At 36.8% G+C, this 21,290-nt stretch overlaps 1 protein-coding gene across 3 annotated transcripts in view; it reads right to left on the bottom strand.

Moving 5' to 3' along the window:
• Positions 1-2,047: 2,047 nt before the first annotated feature.
• Positions 2,048-21,290, bottom strand: part of mid1 (midline 1) — a 41,860-nt gene continuing 22,617 nt past the window's right edge. For all 3 annotated transcript variants that reach the window (XM_088016439.1, XM_088016441.1, XM_088016444.1), the window contains exons 3-10: positions 9,144-9,239; positions 8,297-8,404; positions 6,832-6,980; positions 6,547-6,674; positions 5,854-5,997; positions 4,726-4,887; positions 4,408-4,615; positions 2,048-4,211 (exon numbers count right to left, since the gene is read on the bottom strand). In XM_088016439.1, coding sequence (XP_087872565.1) covers positions 3,863-4,211; positions 4,408-4,615; positions 4,726-4,887; positions 5,854-5,997; positions 6,547-6,674; positions 6,832-6,980; positions 8,297-8,404; positions 9,144-9,239 — 1,344 coding nt within the window. In that variant the 3' untranslated portion in view covers positions 2,048-3,862. The remainder of the gene's footprint in view (positions 4,212-4,407; positions 4,616-4,725; positions 4,888-5,853; positions 5,998-6,546; positions 6,675-6,831; positions 6,981-8,296; positions 8,405-9,143; positions 9,240-21,290) is intronic.

Raw genomic sequence — 21,290 nt, 5'->3', positions numbered from 1 at the left:
TCCTGTTCCGGGAGTTTGGGCGGGGCTTCGTGAAAGGCAACACCAATAGGCTTCAAGAAGAAAGTGGGTCTCTTCTTTTCCAGTCAGTCGGCAAGTGACTCGGTAAAAAGTCGGGTCATGTGTAGTTTGCTTTCCTAAGTACAGAATGCATCAACTGAAATCAAGGGACTGTCTGACAGTTGGCATCCGTCACTAAAATGAAAACATTTCTATTGATTTTATATCAATCACACACCCCTGCCGGCTGCCGTTGTTGAGTGTGACAAAAGCTGTTCGACACGCCGTACGAAGTGCAAACTCCGCTTACCGGTTTCGCGCCTCTCCGGCGTGTAAATGGTGCAGAGCCAGCGAATGGAAAATCATAGTATTATCAAGAAGTGTGGGCTAATTTACTCTGAGCTACTTTCGCCACAAAATATTTTTGAAGAAAATAAGTTACTTTATACTCTAATTCTTACCTAGAGTTAAGTTACAGACTCACTTTAAAGTAAGCAAAATAAATCAAGATTTTTTTTTTTCGTTAATGCTGGACATTAAAATCTTCTAAGTAGGAAGCAGTGTGTAACATGCAATATTTTTTATATTTTTCAAAAACAAAATTTGGTCAATTTTCAAACAACCTTAAAAGTCAGCAGACACATCTACAGAATCCATCACTCCAATCAACATTTGCATAGAAATGTAACAAAGACTCACTTGTGTGTCACAATATTTACTATGTGCAATGTCTTCACAGTTTCAAAGTTTATAATCCATTGTTTTTTTGTTTGTTTGAACTATTCAAGACCCCACAGAGTATTATACATAATTGTCCAAAGCAAGACTTTCCAGATTTAGGAAAATAGTTTAGAATTAAACACAGTCCTCTTTGTTTATCTATTATTTTGTCACTTTAAGTTGTTTGGTTAATCATTCAATCCATATTTTGAATGAGTTGTTTTTCTCTCTGCATGTTTTTATTAATACTGTTAATTAATTTTGTTATATAGTCATAGAATTGTTCTCACAGTTAGAGTCTCTCGCCATGTACAGTATCTATTACAAAAAAAAAACAAAAAAAAAATCCAGTAGGTGGAGCCCTGGGAAATTTTTCTCACGTATTCGTCATAGAAATTGGGCCATTTATGTACTCAGTCTCTCTGAAAATGTAATTTTAAGGTTTTCTGATATCAACACACACTGCCCTAGATTTTAAAGCTGCTGAGTCTGTGATTGGTCTGTCTTTTACATTGAAAGGCAAAACATTAAGTGTTTTTTTTCCTTCATGCGGGAACATCCTTTTGTCTCATGAAGAGAAACAAATACTCGCCAATAAATACTTTATGAGAAACAGCATTTCTGCACATTTTAAAAACATGTGCAGCATAAATTCAGTTTTGTATGTGCCTCTTTTTTTTTTTTTTGCCTCAGAGGTATATTTTGTTTTTTTAAATAAACATGTAGTGACAAATGTTTTTAGTTTCTTAAATCTAAATAGTTCCAAAGCTGTTATTAAAAAAAGGGCTTTACTAATTTTGCATGTCAAATATTTATAAACAATTAGTAAAACTTAAATACAATCTCTTATAAAGGAGTCTCAACACACAAAAATGAGCACGTCCTCAAATGTAAGGCTGGTGGTATTACATGGATGAGGAGGTGGTGCTTGTGCATTACAGCTTTGTCTGCGGGGTGTCTCTTGGGGAGGTCATGCAGAGTTCAGATATTTTTTTTTTCTTCTCCCTCCCCCTTGTCTTCTTTGTTGAAAGGAGTCGCTGCAAAATTCAGGCTGAATTACTCTGGCACAAAAAGAGATGTCAGAGTCAATCCTGTCAGAGGCGGTATTTTGGATCAGTGTGGGTCAGAGAAGATCCTGGCAAAGCAGTAAAAATTGACACGTCGCTCTGTGGTGCAGGTGTTGTGAAAACACGACTGAGCAAAGATGGGAAATCCCACAATAGTGGCTGTAAACAATGAGTGCTTATTCCATGAAATTACCAACTTTGTGGGACCCATTTGTAGTGTTAACCGAGCATCACAGAACAAAAGGATAAGGTCACACAGATGATCACTTGGAGTAGGTTTTTAATTCGCCTTTGTGAGGACATGTAAATGTGAAAACTGCGATGAAGCATTGAAGCTGCTGTAGTGAGGAGATTCTAAACTGTAATCAAGCCACTACAGATAGTAAGTACTTAAAACTGTTGAAATAAACCCTTTAAGAATCAGATTTTCTGAGTGAAACTGCTCTATTCTGATTAAACCCTTCTTTTTCTTAGAACGCAAGGACAAGTGAAGAAAGTATTCTGACTGAAGTTGGCTTAGAAATGCATTTCATAGTGACGGCTTTCTTATCAAAGTGCTGGCATTTAATACAAATCAGTTACACTACAATAAAATAGTCTGACTTTTAAAAAAAGCCTGTAAATAAAAAGTTTTTTTTTGTTTTTTTTGTTGCAGTCTGTGCATGAAATTCCATCAACATCGTCAATGAAAAATAAACAAAGCAATAAGAAAGAATAAAAAATTATCCTGAGCCCTTAGAAAACATTGCCTTGAACTTTAGATTTTAACAAATTCCTAATCGGACCCCACAGAGTATTATACATAATTGTGCAAAGCAAGGAAAAAGTATTCACCAGGGCCTGAAATGTACTTAAATAATTCCAATAAATTGTAACAAAAACTCAATTCAGTCCTGTTTGCTTTTTAGATCAGATCGTCACATGTATGCACTTATTTAAAGTAGTTTGCAAAATTCACTCCCCTTAAACATTTCCACATTTCTTTAATATTACAACCGTAACACAACTTCAATATGTTTACAGAGATTCTATGTGATAGACCAAGACAAAGATGTGCACAAATGTGAAGGAAGTGACACAAAGTTTTCAAATTTTCATCCAAAAAAATACCTGAATATTTTGAGATTCTTTTGTGTTCAGCTCATTTTGAGATTCTTTTGTGTTCAGCTCTTTTTCTCCCATAACTGTAAAGAAAATCACGTGTAACTAATTTCCTTCAGAAGTCAACTAATTTGTAAATAAAGTCCCCCTGAGTGAGATTTAATCTATGTATTTATTCAGCCATTGTCAAAAAAGTAGAATGTGAACAGTGTATCAAAATGACCAGTAAACAAATGGAAAAGGGTGTGCAGGTCATAAAAGACCAAAATTGAACTTTTTCCCCTCGCATACAGAATGTGTGTACACATTTACATACACATTTCATTATCAATGAAATGATGGTTGTGGCAGACTCATGCTATGAGGATGTTTTTCTAAAGCAGGGACAGAGAAGCTGATCAGGACTGATTGGGAAAATGAAGAGATGAATACGAGGCAATCCTGGAAGAAAACCTATGAGAGGCTGTCCTGCAGAAACTACTCTAACCATTCAGCCGGAGCTACAATGGGCACTAAAGCATAGAATGCAAGCAAGGCTCAGTTAAAGTCCAGACCTAAATCTAATTGATATCTGATGGGGAAAAAAATCAAAAATAAATGTTCCCAATGCTCTCCAACCCATGTGACTGAGCTCATCAATTCTTCTCTTTTGCAAAAAAGAACTGACACAGATTCGACTTTCTAGATGGTCAAAGTTGGTAGAAAAATAGGCCCTAAAAGAGTTGCAGCCATAAAACATTTTTCTAATAAGCATTGATCCAAAGGGTATGAATACAAACGCATCCCATACTTTTAACATAGTTGTCTAAAAAACATTTGAAAACCATGTCTTATTTCCTTCCTGTTCACAATTATGCGGTTCTTTGTGTCTGTCAGATTAAATCCCGAGAAAATATATTGAAATTTGTGGTCATACCAAGACAAACGTGGACGTTCAAAGGGTATGAATACTTTTGCATGACAATGCATCGACATCATCAGTGGTTAAAGTCTGTGCTCTCTAAATGATCGGGAATGGGCAGTCCACTGAGGATCGTCAAGCATCTATTCCAAACATTGAACACCGGGCAGACTGGATGAACAAAGTCAATGTCAAACGTGTACAAGTGCTGCGAGGCCACGGCATCGTAGAAGGAGAGAGACCCCGAATCGTAATCCAGCAGTATCCCAAGGCGCCGCAGGTGGGGCGAAGGCTCGATGGGGATTTCCTTGCTGTTGTGGCGCACCACCCACGAGTTGTTGCAACGGGAGAGTACCCAGGAGGCCGAGTTCTTGCCAACCCACTCGTGTCTTGGTGCAGACTTGTAAGCAATCCCCACAGCAAACCTGAGTGTGTGAAAAGTAACACATTGAACTTAATGACTGATTTAAAGTACTGCAGTAAAAAAGAAACACAGATGAACGCTTTAATGTGTGCATCAGATGAGTATATTCCTTCGGTCTTAAGACTTACTTCACACTGGACCAATCAGCAAGACTCATTCCAAGCTCAGTGATCCAAATCAGTGCAAAATGCTCTTACCATGTGCTTCCTCCAATCAGAGCTTCCCAGTAATGGCGGCCGCTGTCTATGTAGACATTCCCAGTAACCCCGTAGCTGCTGTGACTGGAGAAACGCTCCTGACTGTGGCTCTTTTTAGATGACGTCTCATCTCTCTCCACCGTAAGGTTATCGTGGGATACCCTTAGCTTCCGATGAGCAGACTTTGGGTCCAATTTGAATGGCTGGCCTTAAAAGAAATCAGAAACCTTCGTAAGTTGTTTTATTCACATATAATTTTTTTTTTTAAAACTCATTATTAAAACACTTAGTAAATATTTGCAGCTGATGATGGCCTACTGTTGGTTTTGAGTTTCCCCGGGGCGCTACTGCGGCTTCCAGCCTGGTTTATAGCCTTCACTATGAAAATGTAGTTGGTGCCACATTGGAGTCCGTGCACGGTGTATTGATTTTGCTTGATGTTTGGGACGATCATCCAACTATCAACAGAGTTACACAGACCTGCAGTCCAGACATACAGAAAGTCACTGACGAGGAACAAGCAGTTAATAATCATAGGCTTAGTTAGCAGAAATCACAGCAGTAATTCAGTCTGTGGCTGCTTTTTTTTTGACTCGTCAAGCATAATCTCATTAGCACTCATGTGAGTATGCTGGAGCACTGGGGCAGACAAGAAAACATTGTTCGATTGAGCATGTTGCGACCACATTAGGGTGATCAATTCCAGAGGTCTGCTGCTCATTTCCACCCTGGCACAATATCAAGACTACTGTAGCATCGGCCCTGCCCGTCGCCATAAATGTCACATTAAATGTTTCTTTTCAGCTTTTTTTTTCTCTTTTTTTATTACTGAAACAAATCTAAAAAAAAAAAATCCCAGGAGATAGGGTTGAAGACAAAAGTTTACATTCACTCATCAAAATAAATTGTGGCCTTTTTTCAGTTCAGTTGTGCTGGGTTTTTTCTAGCTGAGGGATCAACACACAACTTTAATCGTCAAACACAATAATAAGGCACACGTTTTGAATTTATAGTAGATTTTAACCCTCAAAGGGTCAAATTTGCTCATGCAGAGTCAGTTGTATGCAATGCACTAATTGTAAAAGACCTATTATTGTTGTACCAACCCCTCCAGACCACTCAGGTTTTTGTGTATTTACTTACTTACAAATACCATGTAATCAAGGACAATATCAAATCCTTGTGGTCCCGTGGGTTTTTGAATATGTATGTTGTTTGATTATTTCTCTATAGAGAAAGAATCATTTCAATACATCATTAAAATAAGACCATATTAATCTGATATTAAATGTGACTGACCAGAAGTTGCACCTCTTTGCTTGAAACACATTATTTTATTTGGGTGTAATAGTAAAGTCCTGGGTTCAATGTTTTTTTTGTTTTTTTTTTATGAATTACTTTCCATCACACAGTAAAACTCCAATCAAATGTACATTATGCACTTACTGACAACATTAGACTGGCTGGTGAAGATGGCATACTGAAGCTCATATGATATAACAGAAAACTCATCGTCTGATGTCCAGTGAACCGTGATGGTGTCGTACGAAGCTGTACACAGTTCCTCACGAATTGATGGTGGATTTGGTGCTGCAGAAAAACAAAAAAACAAAAAGCCTTTTTTTTTCTACTTCTTTTTATCCAAAGAGACTAATGGATGCGGAGTGGATTTCATTCCGAACACAACATCATCAAAAAAGGACGAACCAAACAAATGTATCGTAGAAAGCAGTGGAGGATAACCAGCACCATCCATTTGTGTTTTCTTTCAGTCTGACAAGTGTAATTAATCTACACTGGAGTTCCTCCAGCTATTACAACCACAGCCCCCATGCAGTGTTACATTTTCACTTCACAACAGGGGCTGAGCATAAACAATCAAACCTCTTTCATTCTGCACAAAATAAGGCCACTGCTGCCAAATATAGTGAGCTTTTTATTCTTCTGCCACTTAACATTACAAGTGTTGAAATTAAAACCACCTTGTTCATTACAAATGCATAATCCGTGATTCAGGCCTGAAGAGTGGATTATTTTCAGTTCAGGAAATCAAGGCGTTAGTAGCTGCTACAATAATTTACACACAGTAATCAAGCATAGCAATTAAACATTGACTTTCATAAGTATAGCGTCACTCACCTGTGAGGTAATCCAAACTCTCTAGCATTTTCTTTTCCCTCGTGAAGTCCAAAGCAAAAGTATCAAACGCATCGTTCAGGTTAATTTCTGGTAACAGGATCTGAGAGGATGCTGTTGCCATAGAGACTCTGTTATTAAAAAAAAAAAATAAAAATGTGTCATCAAAGTGGTGAAAATGCATCCATTGACTGTATCTAAAATATTTACAGTGCTTTGTAAAAATACATTGAAATGCATTCAGATTTATGGTGGTATTATATGATGTTGATGTTTGGTATCTCTTACCTCTCACAGATACTTTTAGCTGTCTGAAGGAAGCGGGCGTGGTCGCTCTCCTTCAGGGTTTGGTCAGCCTGAGTGATGAGGGAGGACGATCTCTCGACGCACTGCTTACAGCCCGCTATCTGTTGAGCGAGCTTCCTCAGCCTCACGGCCTAAGTAGAAAATGTGACACGGACATAGATGATTATTGTTTGTTTTAAGGTTTTATTGGCTCTAGTGGCCTTTATTTGATAGTTAATTGACAGGAAAGTGGGAAAGAGAGAAGGGGAAGACATGCAGCAAAGGTCGCCAGGTTGGGAATTGAACCTGCGACGGCCACGTCGACGACTAAGTCCTCCATGGGGTGTGCTTAACCCCTGCGCCACCACAGCACATAGATGATTATTGTTAAATAACCAATAAATCCAGCGTGATGTTTAGCTATGTCAGTCAAAAATCCTGGTGGGAAAACATCTGATTTACTGAATGCTTTGGATTTTCTCTTTTTTTTTCTCTCTCTTTTTTGTCAAACTGAGCTGTACTTGCAATGGAGGGCATATTTGCAAAGCTTTCCTAACAGCGCTGTCAGAAGCACAACATCCTCCTAACAGCAAATTCACAACCTGTCATGAAGCACAAGGTGAGAAAGGAAAGAGTCCTCGAGAGAAGAGCTTCTCCGAAAGCAGGGCTGATCTTATGCTGAAACTGAACAAGGCACAACTAGATATAACTTCTCTAAGGGAGAGGCGATGATTCCCATCTATCACGGAAAGGAATGTAAACAATATTTTAAATAATTGCAGAAGCTCCGACAAAAACGCAAATTCTGTTTGCCCCGCAATGTTGGGTAGAACCTGTAGTCTTTTTGGCACCTTTGATAACTATTTGGGAGAAAAGCGGCCTCGTCTCACGTCAACTCATGTACTCCACCTCTGTCTCTAGTTGCACTTAATCAGCATGAATCATTACCCATCTCTCTTTTGTTCTGAATGAAACGCTGACGCACAGTGAGCTCGTTTCTGATGTTGACAGCAAAACTCGAACTGCATGTTTTATAAAAAAAAAAAAAAAGTGTAAAACAGTGAAAAAATGCTGACAGGTTCTTCTTTCAAGTTTGAGACTGGTATAAATATTTCAGTTAATGAAACCGACATGGTTTTTAGCCCAAACTTGTGCTACCCAGTCATCATCCCTATCTCGTCCTCCTTATCTCCAGCTTCTCTGCAGAAACTATGCATTCATTTTCAGTAGGATCTTAACCAAATTTGCATTAAGGCATCTTGATAAGTAGCATTAAATATACTATGTTTACGGTGTAACGTTGAGGGGAGACATCTTTCTCAGATTTCTTTACCGTTTCAAAAAAGGCTCACTTGTCTCACTTCAGTAGCGACGCTGCAGTTTTTCCAATAACACAACGCTCGTGGTCTCAGGAGGCAAGGTTATCAATGTAAACAAGGTGATGCACATGTGCAGAGAACGAGAGTACCTTTCCCTCCTTTATCTTTGTTGCTATTATTTGTCTTCGATGCTGTATGATATTAATCAGCAGGTCACACTCCTCCTGCAGCTTGTTTTCTTGCCGCGAGGCATTTACCTGGACAGAAAAGAAGTTTGAGATAAGCAACAGTAAAATAAATAAATAAATAAATAAATAAATAAATAAATAAATATGTGGTGCTCAGGCTAGGATTTGTTTTGACAAAACATTGTGCTGCGAGCTTCTTCATGAGAAAATTGGAAATCTTTACAGGAACCCTTACGAGGATCACATTCAATAGCATACAAGCAAAATGACGCTGAAAATCAAATGCGATGATACTTCTTCCCTCTCACAGGAGGCGAGATCATAATAAATTGATTATGTGAGGGATTTCTCTTCTTGTCCCGTGTGTTCCTCATCAATAACTGGCTCAACTTTTATATCTGTCTGTTTGGTGACAGAGAAGTAATAATGTTTGATAAATCAGCAATAAACAGAAAAATTACAATTTGCAAAATGTTATGAACTAAGAATGGAAAATAATAAATATAAAATAATAAATTATAATGACAAAATAAATGAGCATTATTATTATTATTATTATTATTATTAATTATAATATTACATTCTTTTGCTCATCTTTTAAGCATTAAAGTCACGCTTTTCATTATTTATTCTCCATTACTCTGAAAATATCAAAATTACATAAAACACTTAAGAAACTATTATGACAAAAAATGTAACATAATAAGTGAGTTTTGATGACATGAACAAATATTACTTTCACATCTGGTAATTCATCATGCAGTAAGGAGATTAAGAGTTTCCAGATGCATGGACAAATAAATCTCACCTCCACATTCTGGCAGGTTTGGATAAGTTTCCCCATCAAACTTTCTAATTCACTGGTCCTTTTGATTAAGCTGCTGAGGTTGGAGTCCAATGCTTGCTGGAAAACATAATTGAAAAAAAAAAAAATTAGCATTTCATTTACACACTTTTATATCATCAAGCCATAAAGAAGCTGAACAAACACTGAAGAGCAGGTACGGCATTTATTAACATCAGTATACAGCATGTCAGAGCCCAGACACAGAGAACAGTGGATGTAACTGAATCTGGCTGTCCACTTTTAGGCTCTGATTAGTGCGAACCCCCACAAAGTCTTCCCTGTTGTGTGCCAAAGATCCCATCACCCAGCCTGCTGGGGCATGGAGCTTAGCAGAACATCTGCCGGTGATTAAAACAACTAAACCCTGGCTGTGTTAATCACTGGCCGAGATCAAAGGCTTAAATTTCAAACTTAGTCTCTTGACTGTAATTGGGTGGCATGATGACGGTCTGATGGGAAGAAATGTCATCTTATATGCTGAGTGTTATCCCTCTAGAATTAAAACACAGATGTCAAGATGAATTGGGCACAACTTTTGTTTCTAGTATCTTTAATATGAATCCATTTTAAATGTAATGTTAGAAAATAGTTATTAACCTGCAACATTTTTGCACCCCGTATTGAACAGGTAAAATTATTTCTATGTGATAAAAGCTAGTAAACGAGACGTTTTAAGAGAATTTTCCTGAGTTTGACATGGGTCAGATGTTTTGAGCGACCTTCCACAAGCTTCTCACATGGACTTAAAGTGATTTTTTCCCCATTCTCTCTGACAGAGCTGGTGTATCTTGCACATATATATATATTTTTAGATATATCCACCAATATTCTATGGGACTGAGAGCAGAGTTTTGTGATGGCCACCTCAAAATCATGACTTTGTAATCTTTACTCCACTTTGTCTCATAATTTACTGCTACTTAGGGTTGCTATCCATTTTTAAAGCTCACTGTATTCTACATGATGCTGCCACTCCCTGCTTCACAGTTCAGATGATGCTCTCAGGCTTGAAAGCATCCACCCATTTTCTTTCCTCCAAATTTCCCTTTCATCAGGCCTCTGGACAATTCTCCAAAATCAACGTCACTGTCACTAAGTGCAGTGGCAGTTTACTTTTTATGTTGCTTTTGTAGAAAAGCAGCCAAAAGTACAGCCTTTCAGCTCATTTTGAACAGGACCAGTTTCACTGTGCATTTTGAATCTCACTCAACAGCTACAGACAGACTCATTACAAAGTTGCACACGACTCCACACTAAAACACATTCACTCCTGGAGCAAAGGAACAGTCCTGAACTCTCTGGCGGCTGGATATTTCCCTGCTGTTCAAACTTGAATATAATTGTTCAACTAGATGAGCGCGACTCTATCGGGCGTTGAATTAGTTTTCAATGATGAAACGGATAATCGTGCTCTCCTCCTGATATCTTGGCTGGCATCTTTTAAAAGAACCATCTTCTCTCTCTTTTAAAATATATAGACATTTTTTTGATCACCCCAACAGACCCAAAAACAGGAAAGGTTTAGTCAAAGGTAGCATCAGACAGAGAGAAAAGGTTAGAAATATTTTTTTTTTATACAGCATGTGTAAATATTGCTGAATAAAATACCGGTTTTATTCCATCTTCATTTAGTAACAATACTGGATTGTTAACATGCCAGTTTAGCTTTGAGATTACACATTTCTCTGAATTGTGTACCTGGTGCATCATTGGTGGTCATGTGTAAAGCTACTATGCTTTACACATGACCACTGGGCTGGTAAATACTGGATTCACCAGCCCAGTACAGCAAGACTAAGTACTAAGCTAGAGAGGGCACTTTACCACCTGGTAAGCTGCCCTGGGACATGAAGGGTCCCCACAGCTAACAGCTGGGCTAGCATATCTCTGGGAGCCATAGGAGCCTGAAACAGGAGATTGTGGATCCGGGAGATGAGAGAAGGACGACGAGCAGAAGGTTTTAATAATTGTTCTCTCAACAAGTCTCAAGGGGATCCCAGTCGACGGAAACCCATCCAACAGGAGCTCACCACTCATATTAAGCTTACAGTCTCGTCCTAAACAATTTTTCATTCAAAATCGTTTAGTACTTTCCTGTGGTTTTTAAAACGCTACACCACCACTGATGCAATGCTTTGTGTTTTGTGCTCTTCTGTAGCTTTTAAGAAGTAATAACAGAAAAATATTTTTGTAGAGTTTCCTTTTATGAGCATTCAATAAAAGATCAACACCACTCTTCTAGTGGAAGAGAGCTGTTGCACGGCCGCATAACAGCAAAACTGTTCTGGTTTCAAATCCCAGCAGGAGATTTTCTGTGTGAAGCTTTCCACATTCTTCTCCTGCTCACATGAGTTTTGTCTCCAGTTTTCTACCAGATCTCAAAGAAAAAACATGCGTGTTGGGTTGAGGTGTGCGCATACTGTACAAGAACCAAGTTTAGTGTTATATTTCTTCACGCAATGTAACAAGAACGGGATACTTTATGCTCCTCAAGAAACTGAGGTGCAGAGCTCTTTGGAAAATTCAGCAAAAGCGAAAGGAAACAAAAAAAAATCTGTTTTTCTCTTTTCTAAGTGTGCTGACTTCAAAGGTCTGCAATTAAACAATGCTAGTCTGACACCACAGACGGAAAACTGCAAAGATGAGGTGCTACGAGTTACCTGCACTAACTCCCAAACCACTAAATACCACCGATATTTTCTTGAATGCCCAGGGGAGAGAGAGGACATACATCGGCTCTTGAGTAATGTTAACGGATTTTAAATTAGAGATTCTAACCTGCATCTTAAGTGTGAGTGTGCAAATAAATGATTGTTTTCTCTGCGAAGTGTATAACCGTTTCTCCTCAGTGACTACTGCAGGTAACCAACAAATGAAGGTTTTCCAAAATTTTAAATATTTTTTTTTTGTCAAAGGACTACAACATATGACATAGAAAAAATTAGCTGCAAATCCTTGAATAGAGGCTGTAGAGTCTAATTTAACACAATTAACTCATGAAATACAAAGTTAACCTTTCATTTTTATCAAAGTATGTGGCTACTCTGTTTGCTCTATGATCCCCTCTCCTCCATGTTTTAAGTCTTGTTTTTTTTTTTTTTATTATTTAAAATGTAGGAAATATACCTTATTTTTTCCTCCACTGATGTAAAAAGACTGGTTTTGATGGACCGCTCTTGAAGTCTATCTCCATATAATGATTCCCCATGTTAACAGCTGCCTCAGAGTCCCAGTTAGCAGCTACGACAGCAGAACTAATTTGTCATGGTTAAGAGTACATTTAATGAAAAATGTCTGAAAATCCCCAGGTTCACACTGTAGTTTAAATCTATCCAAGGCAATGAATCTAAGGATTAAATAGAGAACCAGGGCTTTGGGATGCCACACTGAATATAAATAACACACAGGAGAAGGAGCAGTGCTGTTCATTCCTGGTATCCAGCTCAGCGCTACAGAATGCTACTTAATCATTCATAACTATTCACAGCAAAGGATTTTGGAACAATACCCAGTTCAACAGCAACATTTAAATCACTGTGATATCTGAAAACTAAAAGAAACATCAGCTAGACAGAGCATTGCAAATATTTGGTACAATTTTCTCTGATTTTGAAACTAACGACAACTTTAAAACATAATTTTAGCCTGCGTCAATTTGACAAAGCCAGTAAAAGAAGCAATTTTTTTCTTTCTTAAAAACCAACAAGTAATCGGTGCTCATTTCTATTAGCTGATTTGGCACAAACAATGTGTTCTTGCAGCTGCTCATCGAGGAATCTATAAACAAGGGCTCAGAACAATATGATATTTTTATGTTTGTAATATTCTTGTTTTTATTCTTTGCATCACCACAAAGTTAGCTTTAAAGTTGCAATTAAGTAGCTAAACAAATTCTAAATACTTTCCAGCTGGCAATATAAATGAATATGTTCATATCCATTATATATATTAAAAAAAAGGAAAACTGCCTTGTCCTGTTTACATGAAATAGTACTGATTCAGTATTGATAGAAGGTAAGATATAGTTCCAGCATTATAGAGGACGTGATCTTTCAGTTCAAATGAATGCAGTGTTGCTGTAAACCTGTACAAACAATATGTTTGTATTTGAAACTCAAGAGAGGAAATGTACATTCTTCCATGCAAGTTAAAAAAAAAAGTATAATTTTAAACAACACTGCAATGAAAGAGCATGGACAATATGAGCCAACTAGAGTTTAGGCAGTCAGTTATTATTAAATTTATGATATATGGCAATATTACGGTTTTGTCAGTCAGGAAGCAAGTTTGGTCCTTCTGGCAATTTCTCTGTCATCTCATCAAAACGATTCTAACTGCATTAAGGATGAGATATCCAATTTTAGAGGTTTTGAAAACCTGACTATTTCTATCCAGACATGCTTTGGTGCTTCCATTTATGTTTTTATATACAAGTGTGTATTAATAAGTCCAATTTTGGTTGTTTAGTAACGATAAAATAGTCTGCCTAATTTTAAATTTAAATAAATTCAACTTCTACAGCCTAATTTATTAAAAAAATATTACTCTTTAACTCGTCTATGTTTTCTACACACAGCTAGAACAACAAAGCAGTTCTCCAACATCAAATCTGCATGACGGAGATGGGAAAACCATAATAATGCAATGCGTCGATTTTTTTTTTTTTTTTTTTGTTGAGAACACCAAACAGTCAGTGATCAGAGAAAGCTGGTAAAATAAAGCTCCGAAGGTTCAAAGCCTGAAGCAAACGGTTTGGAGACCACTTTCATGTTAGGTGTTTCACATTGTGATTTCATAAGGTATAGTGCGTCACCGTATACCAAAATAGCAGAGGCTTTATATTACTGCTCTTACAAATATGATTTATTTATACTGAAAAGAGTGTGATGAAAGCCATTTCGGAGGCTGTGTTGCTGGTACAGGCGAGGTGAATTCATAGCTTCAAAAAGTAGAGCGTGGAGCACAGCGTGCTGATCAAAGTGGCCTAAAATACAGGCACATGTGTGTGCTTTTAGGAAGTGTTTGATTATCCCAAGTGAGACGCAAATAAAGTCATAAAGAGGAAATGGGAAAATGCAAGACAGCAGGCAGCATCAGTCATAAAGTGAGTTCATTTCTGGAAACATTTTCATGCTGCTTCTTTGAATGTGCCTAAAATATAACTCCTTTGACAACATCAATCTTCCTTGCGAGTTTGAATAACTTTCTCCGAACTGAGAACTCTTTCCTAAAACCATTTAAACTCGAGAGGAAAGAATAGCAGCTTCCTTTTCTACTGGAATGCTTCTGGTTCCACACCTCTGCTTTGGCCAGACGCTCTTCCTTCCTTTTAGAGTCCAAGCGGGTCACTGTCAGGATCAGGAGTTTTATCCTGTGTCAACATTAGGAATTTAGTAAATTGGCTCCATATTCTTCCTGTGAGCATTACAGGTTCTGTTAGAAATGCATGTAGGACAAAGCAGATGCAGACTTTGGCCGGACAGAAGACCGTAGAGCCAAGAGCAGATGAGGTATGTAACAGATCCAAAACTTCCAAGTTCTGATCAAACAAAGCACTGGAGACACAACAAGAAACCTGATGCAAATGCAGCACAACATGTCCAGCGGGGAAAAATAAAAAATAAAAGCCAAAATCCCAATGCCAGAAATGATGGTCTCCATTTTTTACTGCAGTTATTTTGCATCTTAGGCTTCTTTTTTATACTGATCCTTAACATTTTTCTTCAGTAGTAGTAGTAGTAGATCATTTCATTGATCTACATTTTTATTTGTCTTATTTGTTTGGGGGAGTTTTTGCATGTTAATTTATTTAGTCATTCATTTTCTAATTATTTTAATCTGGACAGTCTTAGCTGTCATTAGCATTTTATTTGAAGAAGCACAACTTAATTAAGACCAGATTTTTATATATTTATGAAATATCAGGTTTGTGTGAAAGGGCTAAAAACAGAAATCCATTTTGAATCTAAAGTTTCCATTAAACTTCTAAAGTTTATAACTACGTTGCATAGTTTTCAATGACTAATGTGTATGAGAATGATTTCATGTATTTATATAGTTTAAATATTTTGACATCCTTGACATTGGAAGACCTCCTTGCTATCGCCCTCATTTTTAGCTTCCTTCCACATATTCTTATCCAAAACATTAACAATGCTTTTATAGAGTAGAAAAATGTTGGCAAAAAATGTAAATATTGCTAAATCTGCAGGGGGGAATAAATGAATTTGGTCTAAACTGTAACAATGCGATGGAAAGTGTGAAACCACGAGTGCATTGGCAATTCTTAACAAATATTGCAAAAATGCTGAGAACTGATCTCCATTGGGTTACATGTTGCGTATGTGGTTTTCTCCAAGTACTCCGGCTTCCTACCACAGTCCACAAGCATCCATGATATTTTATTAAAATTCAAGTTAAGAGAAAATAGACAGTTGTTGATTCTGTGTCTGACTTTGTCACAAACTAGTCTGGAAACCTTTCGGAGGTGTGCCCAACTTCTCAAACTTTTACTGATGGAATACAATCCAGGCCCTAATTAGAGCAGGGCAGAGACAGAAAATGGATGGGATGCCGCAAAGAATATGCAAAGGTCACAGACGAAGCCCCAAAATGTTCAAGTTCTGCTTGGATATCTGTGGGGTACGCCTCATTATTTGTGATAAAAACACATGAATGAACCACAACCTTTAGAAACAATGCAAACCTTAACATCCCAATACTAGACACCAAGCTCCACAAGTTCTGTTTGTGTTTCTTACTGGATACAAATTTATTCAGGATTAAACTAGAAGCCTAAATGCTGAAGCTCACCAGTGGTTTTATCATGTTGACTTTATTTTATACTGTTTCTCCTTGATTTTTAAAAAATGCTTTTAATTCTAATTTATTTTAACTCAATGACTTACATATTTAGGTTTCTATTTTGTTTTTTGCAGTCTTGGTAGTCTACTGCATATCGAGATTACTGTTTTGCATTTCACAGGATTTCAGTTATTTCAATCTTTCATTGTCATATCAGTGTATCAAATTAATTTACATTTAAAAATCGCTTCATTTATATTTTTGAAAAAAAGAATTACTGTATACACCAATAATTGTATTATTGTTGTTCTCCTTTCTTGTCTGACTATTAGCATATTAACGAAATTATTACACAGTTCATGTATTTTTTATTGTTTCTATTTTCACAGTTGTACTATGTTAAAAATATTGCATCTTTAAATTAAAATGTCTATTCAATTTTTTTTGTAGTCTGAAAGATTATATCACACCTCTGAATGCCATAGTGGGAAAATCTAAAACCTGAAGAAAATGTATTTTGTACATTTGTGAGTAACCACTATATTTTGTGCTTTAAATTGTATTTTTCTATATAATTTTTTAAAATTTATTTCACAATGAGATAATATCTTTTATGAGACCTGACAAGTCATGGATTGACTTGAATATCTGCTGAATAGCTTTGATATGCTGTACACAAATATATTGATTGGTCAGTTTTAAATATATATATATATATATACCTCAGTTTAAATCGAATTACTCTTCCTTTAGATAAACTTGATTTTCTCACTTATTATTTTAATGTTTGGAAAATGAAGATAAAATAAAATCCTCTAAATAACACTTCTTATCATAATATTTTTTGTTTACTGCAACTATTCTAAAACCACATAAGCTTTATTGATATATACCTTTGCTCTTTTTTTTTTTTACTAAATATGCATGAATTTGTATTTCACTCCAATCTCTAATCAGAAAAAGCATCTAAAGCTCTGCATTATGAACTTGTGAAGCAGTAAACCCATCAGTTATTTGATTTGTGTAGTTTAACCAGTGGAGTTGAGAATAATATTGTGGATCTTCCATTCTCCATCCATAAAACCATTAAAATGCCCCATCTAAGATTCTGTGAAATCATGAGGACAAAGCTCCAGAGAGCCGGTCCCCCGTTCTCTGCAAGTTGTTTGCTTGGGGTTTCCAAAGATATGTTGGTAACCTACCACAGTCCAAGTTTTTAGGAATATTATTACATTGAAGCTAAGGGGGAGTATCGCTGTCGTTCAACCCTGTAATACATTTGACTGGAAACATAACCAGGATGTTCCCAAACCCGAGCACTTTTAATGCCGAAATAAACTCCAGCCTCCACGTGACCCTGAATCAGACAAAGCAGCTACAGACAACGGATGGATAGTCAGACAGAGGTACGTAAATGCAAAAAACCTCACAGACAGTTCATCCGAAATCCCACATTCTGGTTCAACATAGACACTCCACAGGCGCCAGGACACAAAGGCAGCAAACCACAACACTCTGCAATGCCACATACTACAGTTCCCAAAAGTGCTTCCATTTCGGGGTAGATTGAAGGTGAACTTGTCTCGTTAGTAATGGTTCATTATCAAGGGTTGTATTTTATAGATCGGTACTACACTTACTGTCATTTTCATATCGGCTGATTTAAAGAGTATATTTGCAATTACAATAATACTGGCAGTTCAGCATTGCATTTAATGTAGCAATATTTTGAATAATTAATGTAATTAATCTTAGTCTTTTTCTCTATACCTTAAATCATTTCTGAAGTTAATTTTGAACTGTCTTAGTTTTTTTTGTTTTGTTTTTTTTAGTTTGTTGACTGTCCATTTCTGTGGGTTCCTAAATTGTCCCTTACAGGAAAATTTTTTTTTTTTTTTCAATAGAGAAGCTTTTATCCATTGTATCCTTCCAGAGGTCTGTCTTTAGTGGTTTTGCTTTTCAGCTAAAGATATTGTGACCCCTTCTTTGACGAGGAAAATCAGACTCCAATCCCTGAAGAACTATTCTTGGGACAAGTCCTATATCAAAATATTTCATACCAGATTTAAAATAATGTCATCCAAAAATATGTGGAGCGTTGCACATAGCTAAAAAAACCTGACCGTGACTGGCGCCCCACTGCCGTCAGCCCTGTTGTTGCTGTGTGCCCAAATGTTTGAATTTATTTTGAGGCACGATAAGAAAAAAGTTTTCCAGCTGAATTCCCTCCATATTTTAGAGCTGGCTGTGGTCTGCTGTGTCCTGCATGTGGAATGCCAATGATTCCTGAGCTAGGGTAGAAGTGGAAACAAAGGTAGACTGTGACCTAATAAGAAAAACATTTTGCATAACTTTTACATTAAATATATAAAATAAACTGTTTTTTTACATACAGCTGTGAAAGAAACAAGAAAATCAAGATCAGCATTAGGTGGAATAACCCTGATTTGTAATCAAGGCTTTCATGCATCTCAGAATGCGCTCTACCGGACTTCCTCAATACTTTTGGGTGCAGATAATCACTAATCATTAGGCAGAATAATGTGTGTTTGCATTGAAATTCAAGAGAAGCTGACATACATGCAGAGGAAGAAATGGTTTCCAGAACTTTAACATTTAATTTCCTGTAGTAGTCGACGTCACATTTTGTAAATATTATTACGCCTCCATCAAATTGTTTTTTTCAATGTGATAATTAACGCCGTTATTACACATTGCACAAGGATATTTACTGCTCTACCTTTTAAATATGTTAATTCAGACTGGTGTTCCTGTCAATAAAAGTTCAATAAAAGTTCAATATTTGAAAGTATAATTTTACTATTTGGAAAATGAGAACAAAATTTGAGTGAAAGTCATTTCTACAATGCTCTATATAATTCAACTCAACATGGTTTATTTATGAGGCCCCAATTCACAGCAAATGTCATTTCAAAGTACTTTACAAGATAAACGGTTTGAATTCGCATACAGTTATATAGAAGGACACAATGGCTTCTGTTTACTGCAATCATTGCACAACCACATAAATTAAAAATGGAATTTACTGTGAATAAGTGCAGCACTGTCCCACTATCACCAATAACATCTTTTAAAGTCTTAACATAATCCCCTATTGTTTGCACGGTTTTAGATTAGCATCTTCCCATGGTTTAAACTGAGTCGATTTAATTTCACTTCAAAGTTTCACTCTTTTGCCTGTTTACATATAAGCTTCGGGATTGACTGGAAAAGTCGTACTCCTTAATGCAGCAGTCGCTCTCTTTGATCATTCGAAGTCAAATATTGACACAAAAATGTTGCAATTATGGATCTGATCTCAGCACATAATGATCCAAATAACTCAGCAGCACATGTGTCTGTGCAATGCCACACAATTTTCTTTATGTGGGAGATTCAGAGACATTTTGAAGCACTTTGATCAGGAGAAAAACTCCATCAGAGCTATTCACAAGCTCAGCTGAGAGCCACCTGGGTCCTGGGCTGCATGCTATAAGAAAAGCCTATTTTCCACAGCGGTAGGAATTGCCATTTCCTCCTTCTCTTCCGACCTCAAACAGCGGAAGTGGCTGCATGTAATATGAAGTCCATAGGGCGCAGGGATAAATAAAAAAGAATAACATCAAAAATTACACCCAGCAAGTAAATACTTAACTCTGCGAGAAGATTAAATGGAAAGCCTTTATCTTCCTCTTTATCCGTAACGTCATTAATCATTGAGACGATGTTATTAAGCCACATTAGTGCTCACATTAGTTACTAGATGCAATAATGAAAACACAACAGGCTCATAAAACTGAGCACTATACCTCATACATTAACAGCTGCCAAGGTCACATTAGCATGTCTCATTAGTCAATGCCTTAGACCCGTGTTAGCTGTTTCAGGGAATACATCACTTTATCTTCACAGATACTTTTCATCCCTCAGGAAGATCACGTTCAGATTCAAGGAAGATCAATAAAACAAATCCGTCCCGATTGTTTGATTAAAGAAATGACGCTGATCACCTGGTCCGCCTCCTGGTATGACTGATCATTCCCCGCAAAGAGAAGGCGGCCAGGAGACTTCTGCATGATGACAGCATGATCAGACAAAGGAGAGAAGTTAACACCAATCCTCTGAGCTAAAAAAAACAAAAAACATCCCAACAGACCGCTTGCATCCAAATTCCGCTGTGACCGGCAAGCGTAGCAACCGGGAAAAATGTGGTATGGATTGATTTTATGATAAATAAAAACATCTGTTTGTGACTCATGCATGAACATTGTGAGTGTCGGTGAAGAAAGTGGACATTGTTTTCATGCAGCCGTTCATTTTAAGAAGAAAAAGGGCTGTTTTTTTTGTTTTGTTTTGTTTTTCAGAAGAGAATAGTTTCCTTCATAAAAACTTTGACTATAGATCACGTGATGACCTGAAAACTTCCCAAATCACGGCGCCAGGAATGGGTATGACAGCTGCTATTAATTAAGTTTATCATTCTGTTACTGAAAGGTAGCCAGGCTAGTTTATGGCATTTTCTCAATAATCACATTTTATGCTGAGAAAAACAGATTTTTCATTTTTTTTATATATAGATATTACTATGCTGTTGATATTTGGGAAAATGGATTGACTTTGATTATCCTCTATGCAAACAACTGAGTTATAGTATTTAGTATTTTGCTGTGGACGATGCCACTAATATTGCAGCGACAATGCTGGTATACCATCATGCTGGTATACCATCATGGAGGTTCATCCTGCATCTATTCTTTTGTGTCCAGGCTTTTCAACACAAACCTGTTGTCAGCATGACTGTTTAAAACATTTTTAGATGACTTTTAAAAGCAATATGTAGATCCTGCATGAATGTTCCTTCAGCTGACATTTTAAGCCTGAATAAGAAGCTAGCACAACCATCATGATTTTGGTGATACTTAATTTATAGCTAGGCATGAGAAAATAATGGTCGCATGTCATAAAATACGGGTTTTAAAGGCTAATTTTCTAAATCATAATGAAACTTATATTGATAAGGTTTAATTAAAGTGAGATAACGCAATCTTTTATTGATAATCTTGAGGTAAAGGGAAAAATAATTAAAATGACAAAATAAACTTTTTAAGGTGTGTCATCTGCTGGCTTCCATACTGAAACCGTTGATTACATTTTTGTTTTCTTTTACTAAGGGCCGCTTTAAATGAGATCATAAAATAAACCCATATAACTCATCAAGCTAAAATAAATCACTAATAACAGTGCAATTTTTGCGTGAACTGCTCATTTAAATTTACAGTGTACTGAAAGCAGAGACACCTTTTT

Source organism: Poecilia mexicana, unplaced genomic scaffold (assembly GCF_051168715.1).
Source record: "Poecilia mexicana isolate PSO_F unplaced genomic scaffold, ASM5116871v1 scaffold_2, whole genome shotgun sequence".
In the NCBI taxonomy this organism is placed as follows: domain Eukaryota; kingdom Metazoa; phylum Chordata; class Actinopteri; order Cyprinodontiformes; family Poeciliidae; genus Poecilia; species Poecilia mexicana.
The sequence above is the reverse complement of the archived record's forward strand: the minus strand, read 5'-3'. Positions and strand labels throughout refer to the sequence as shown.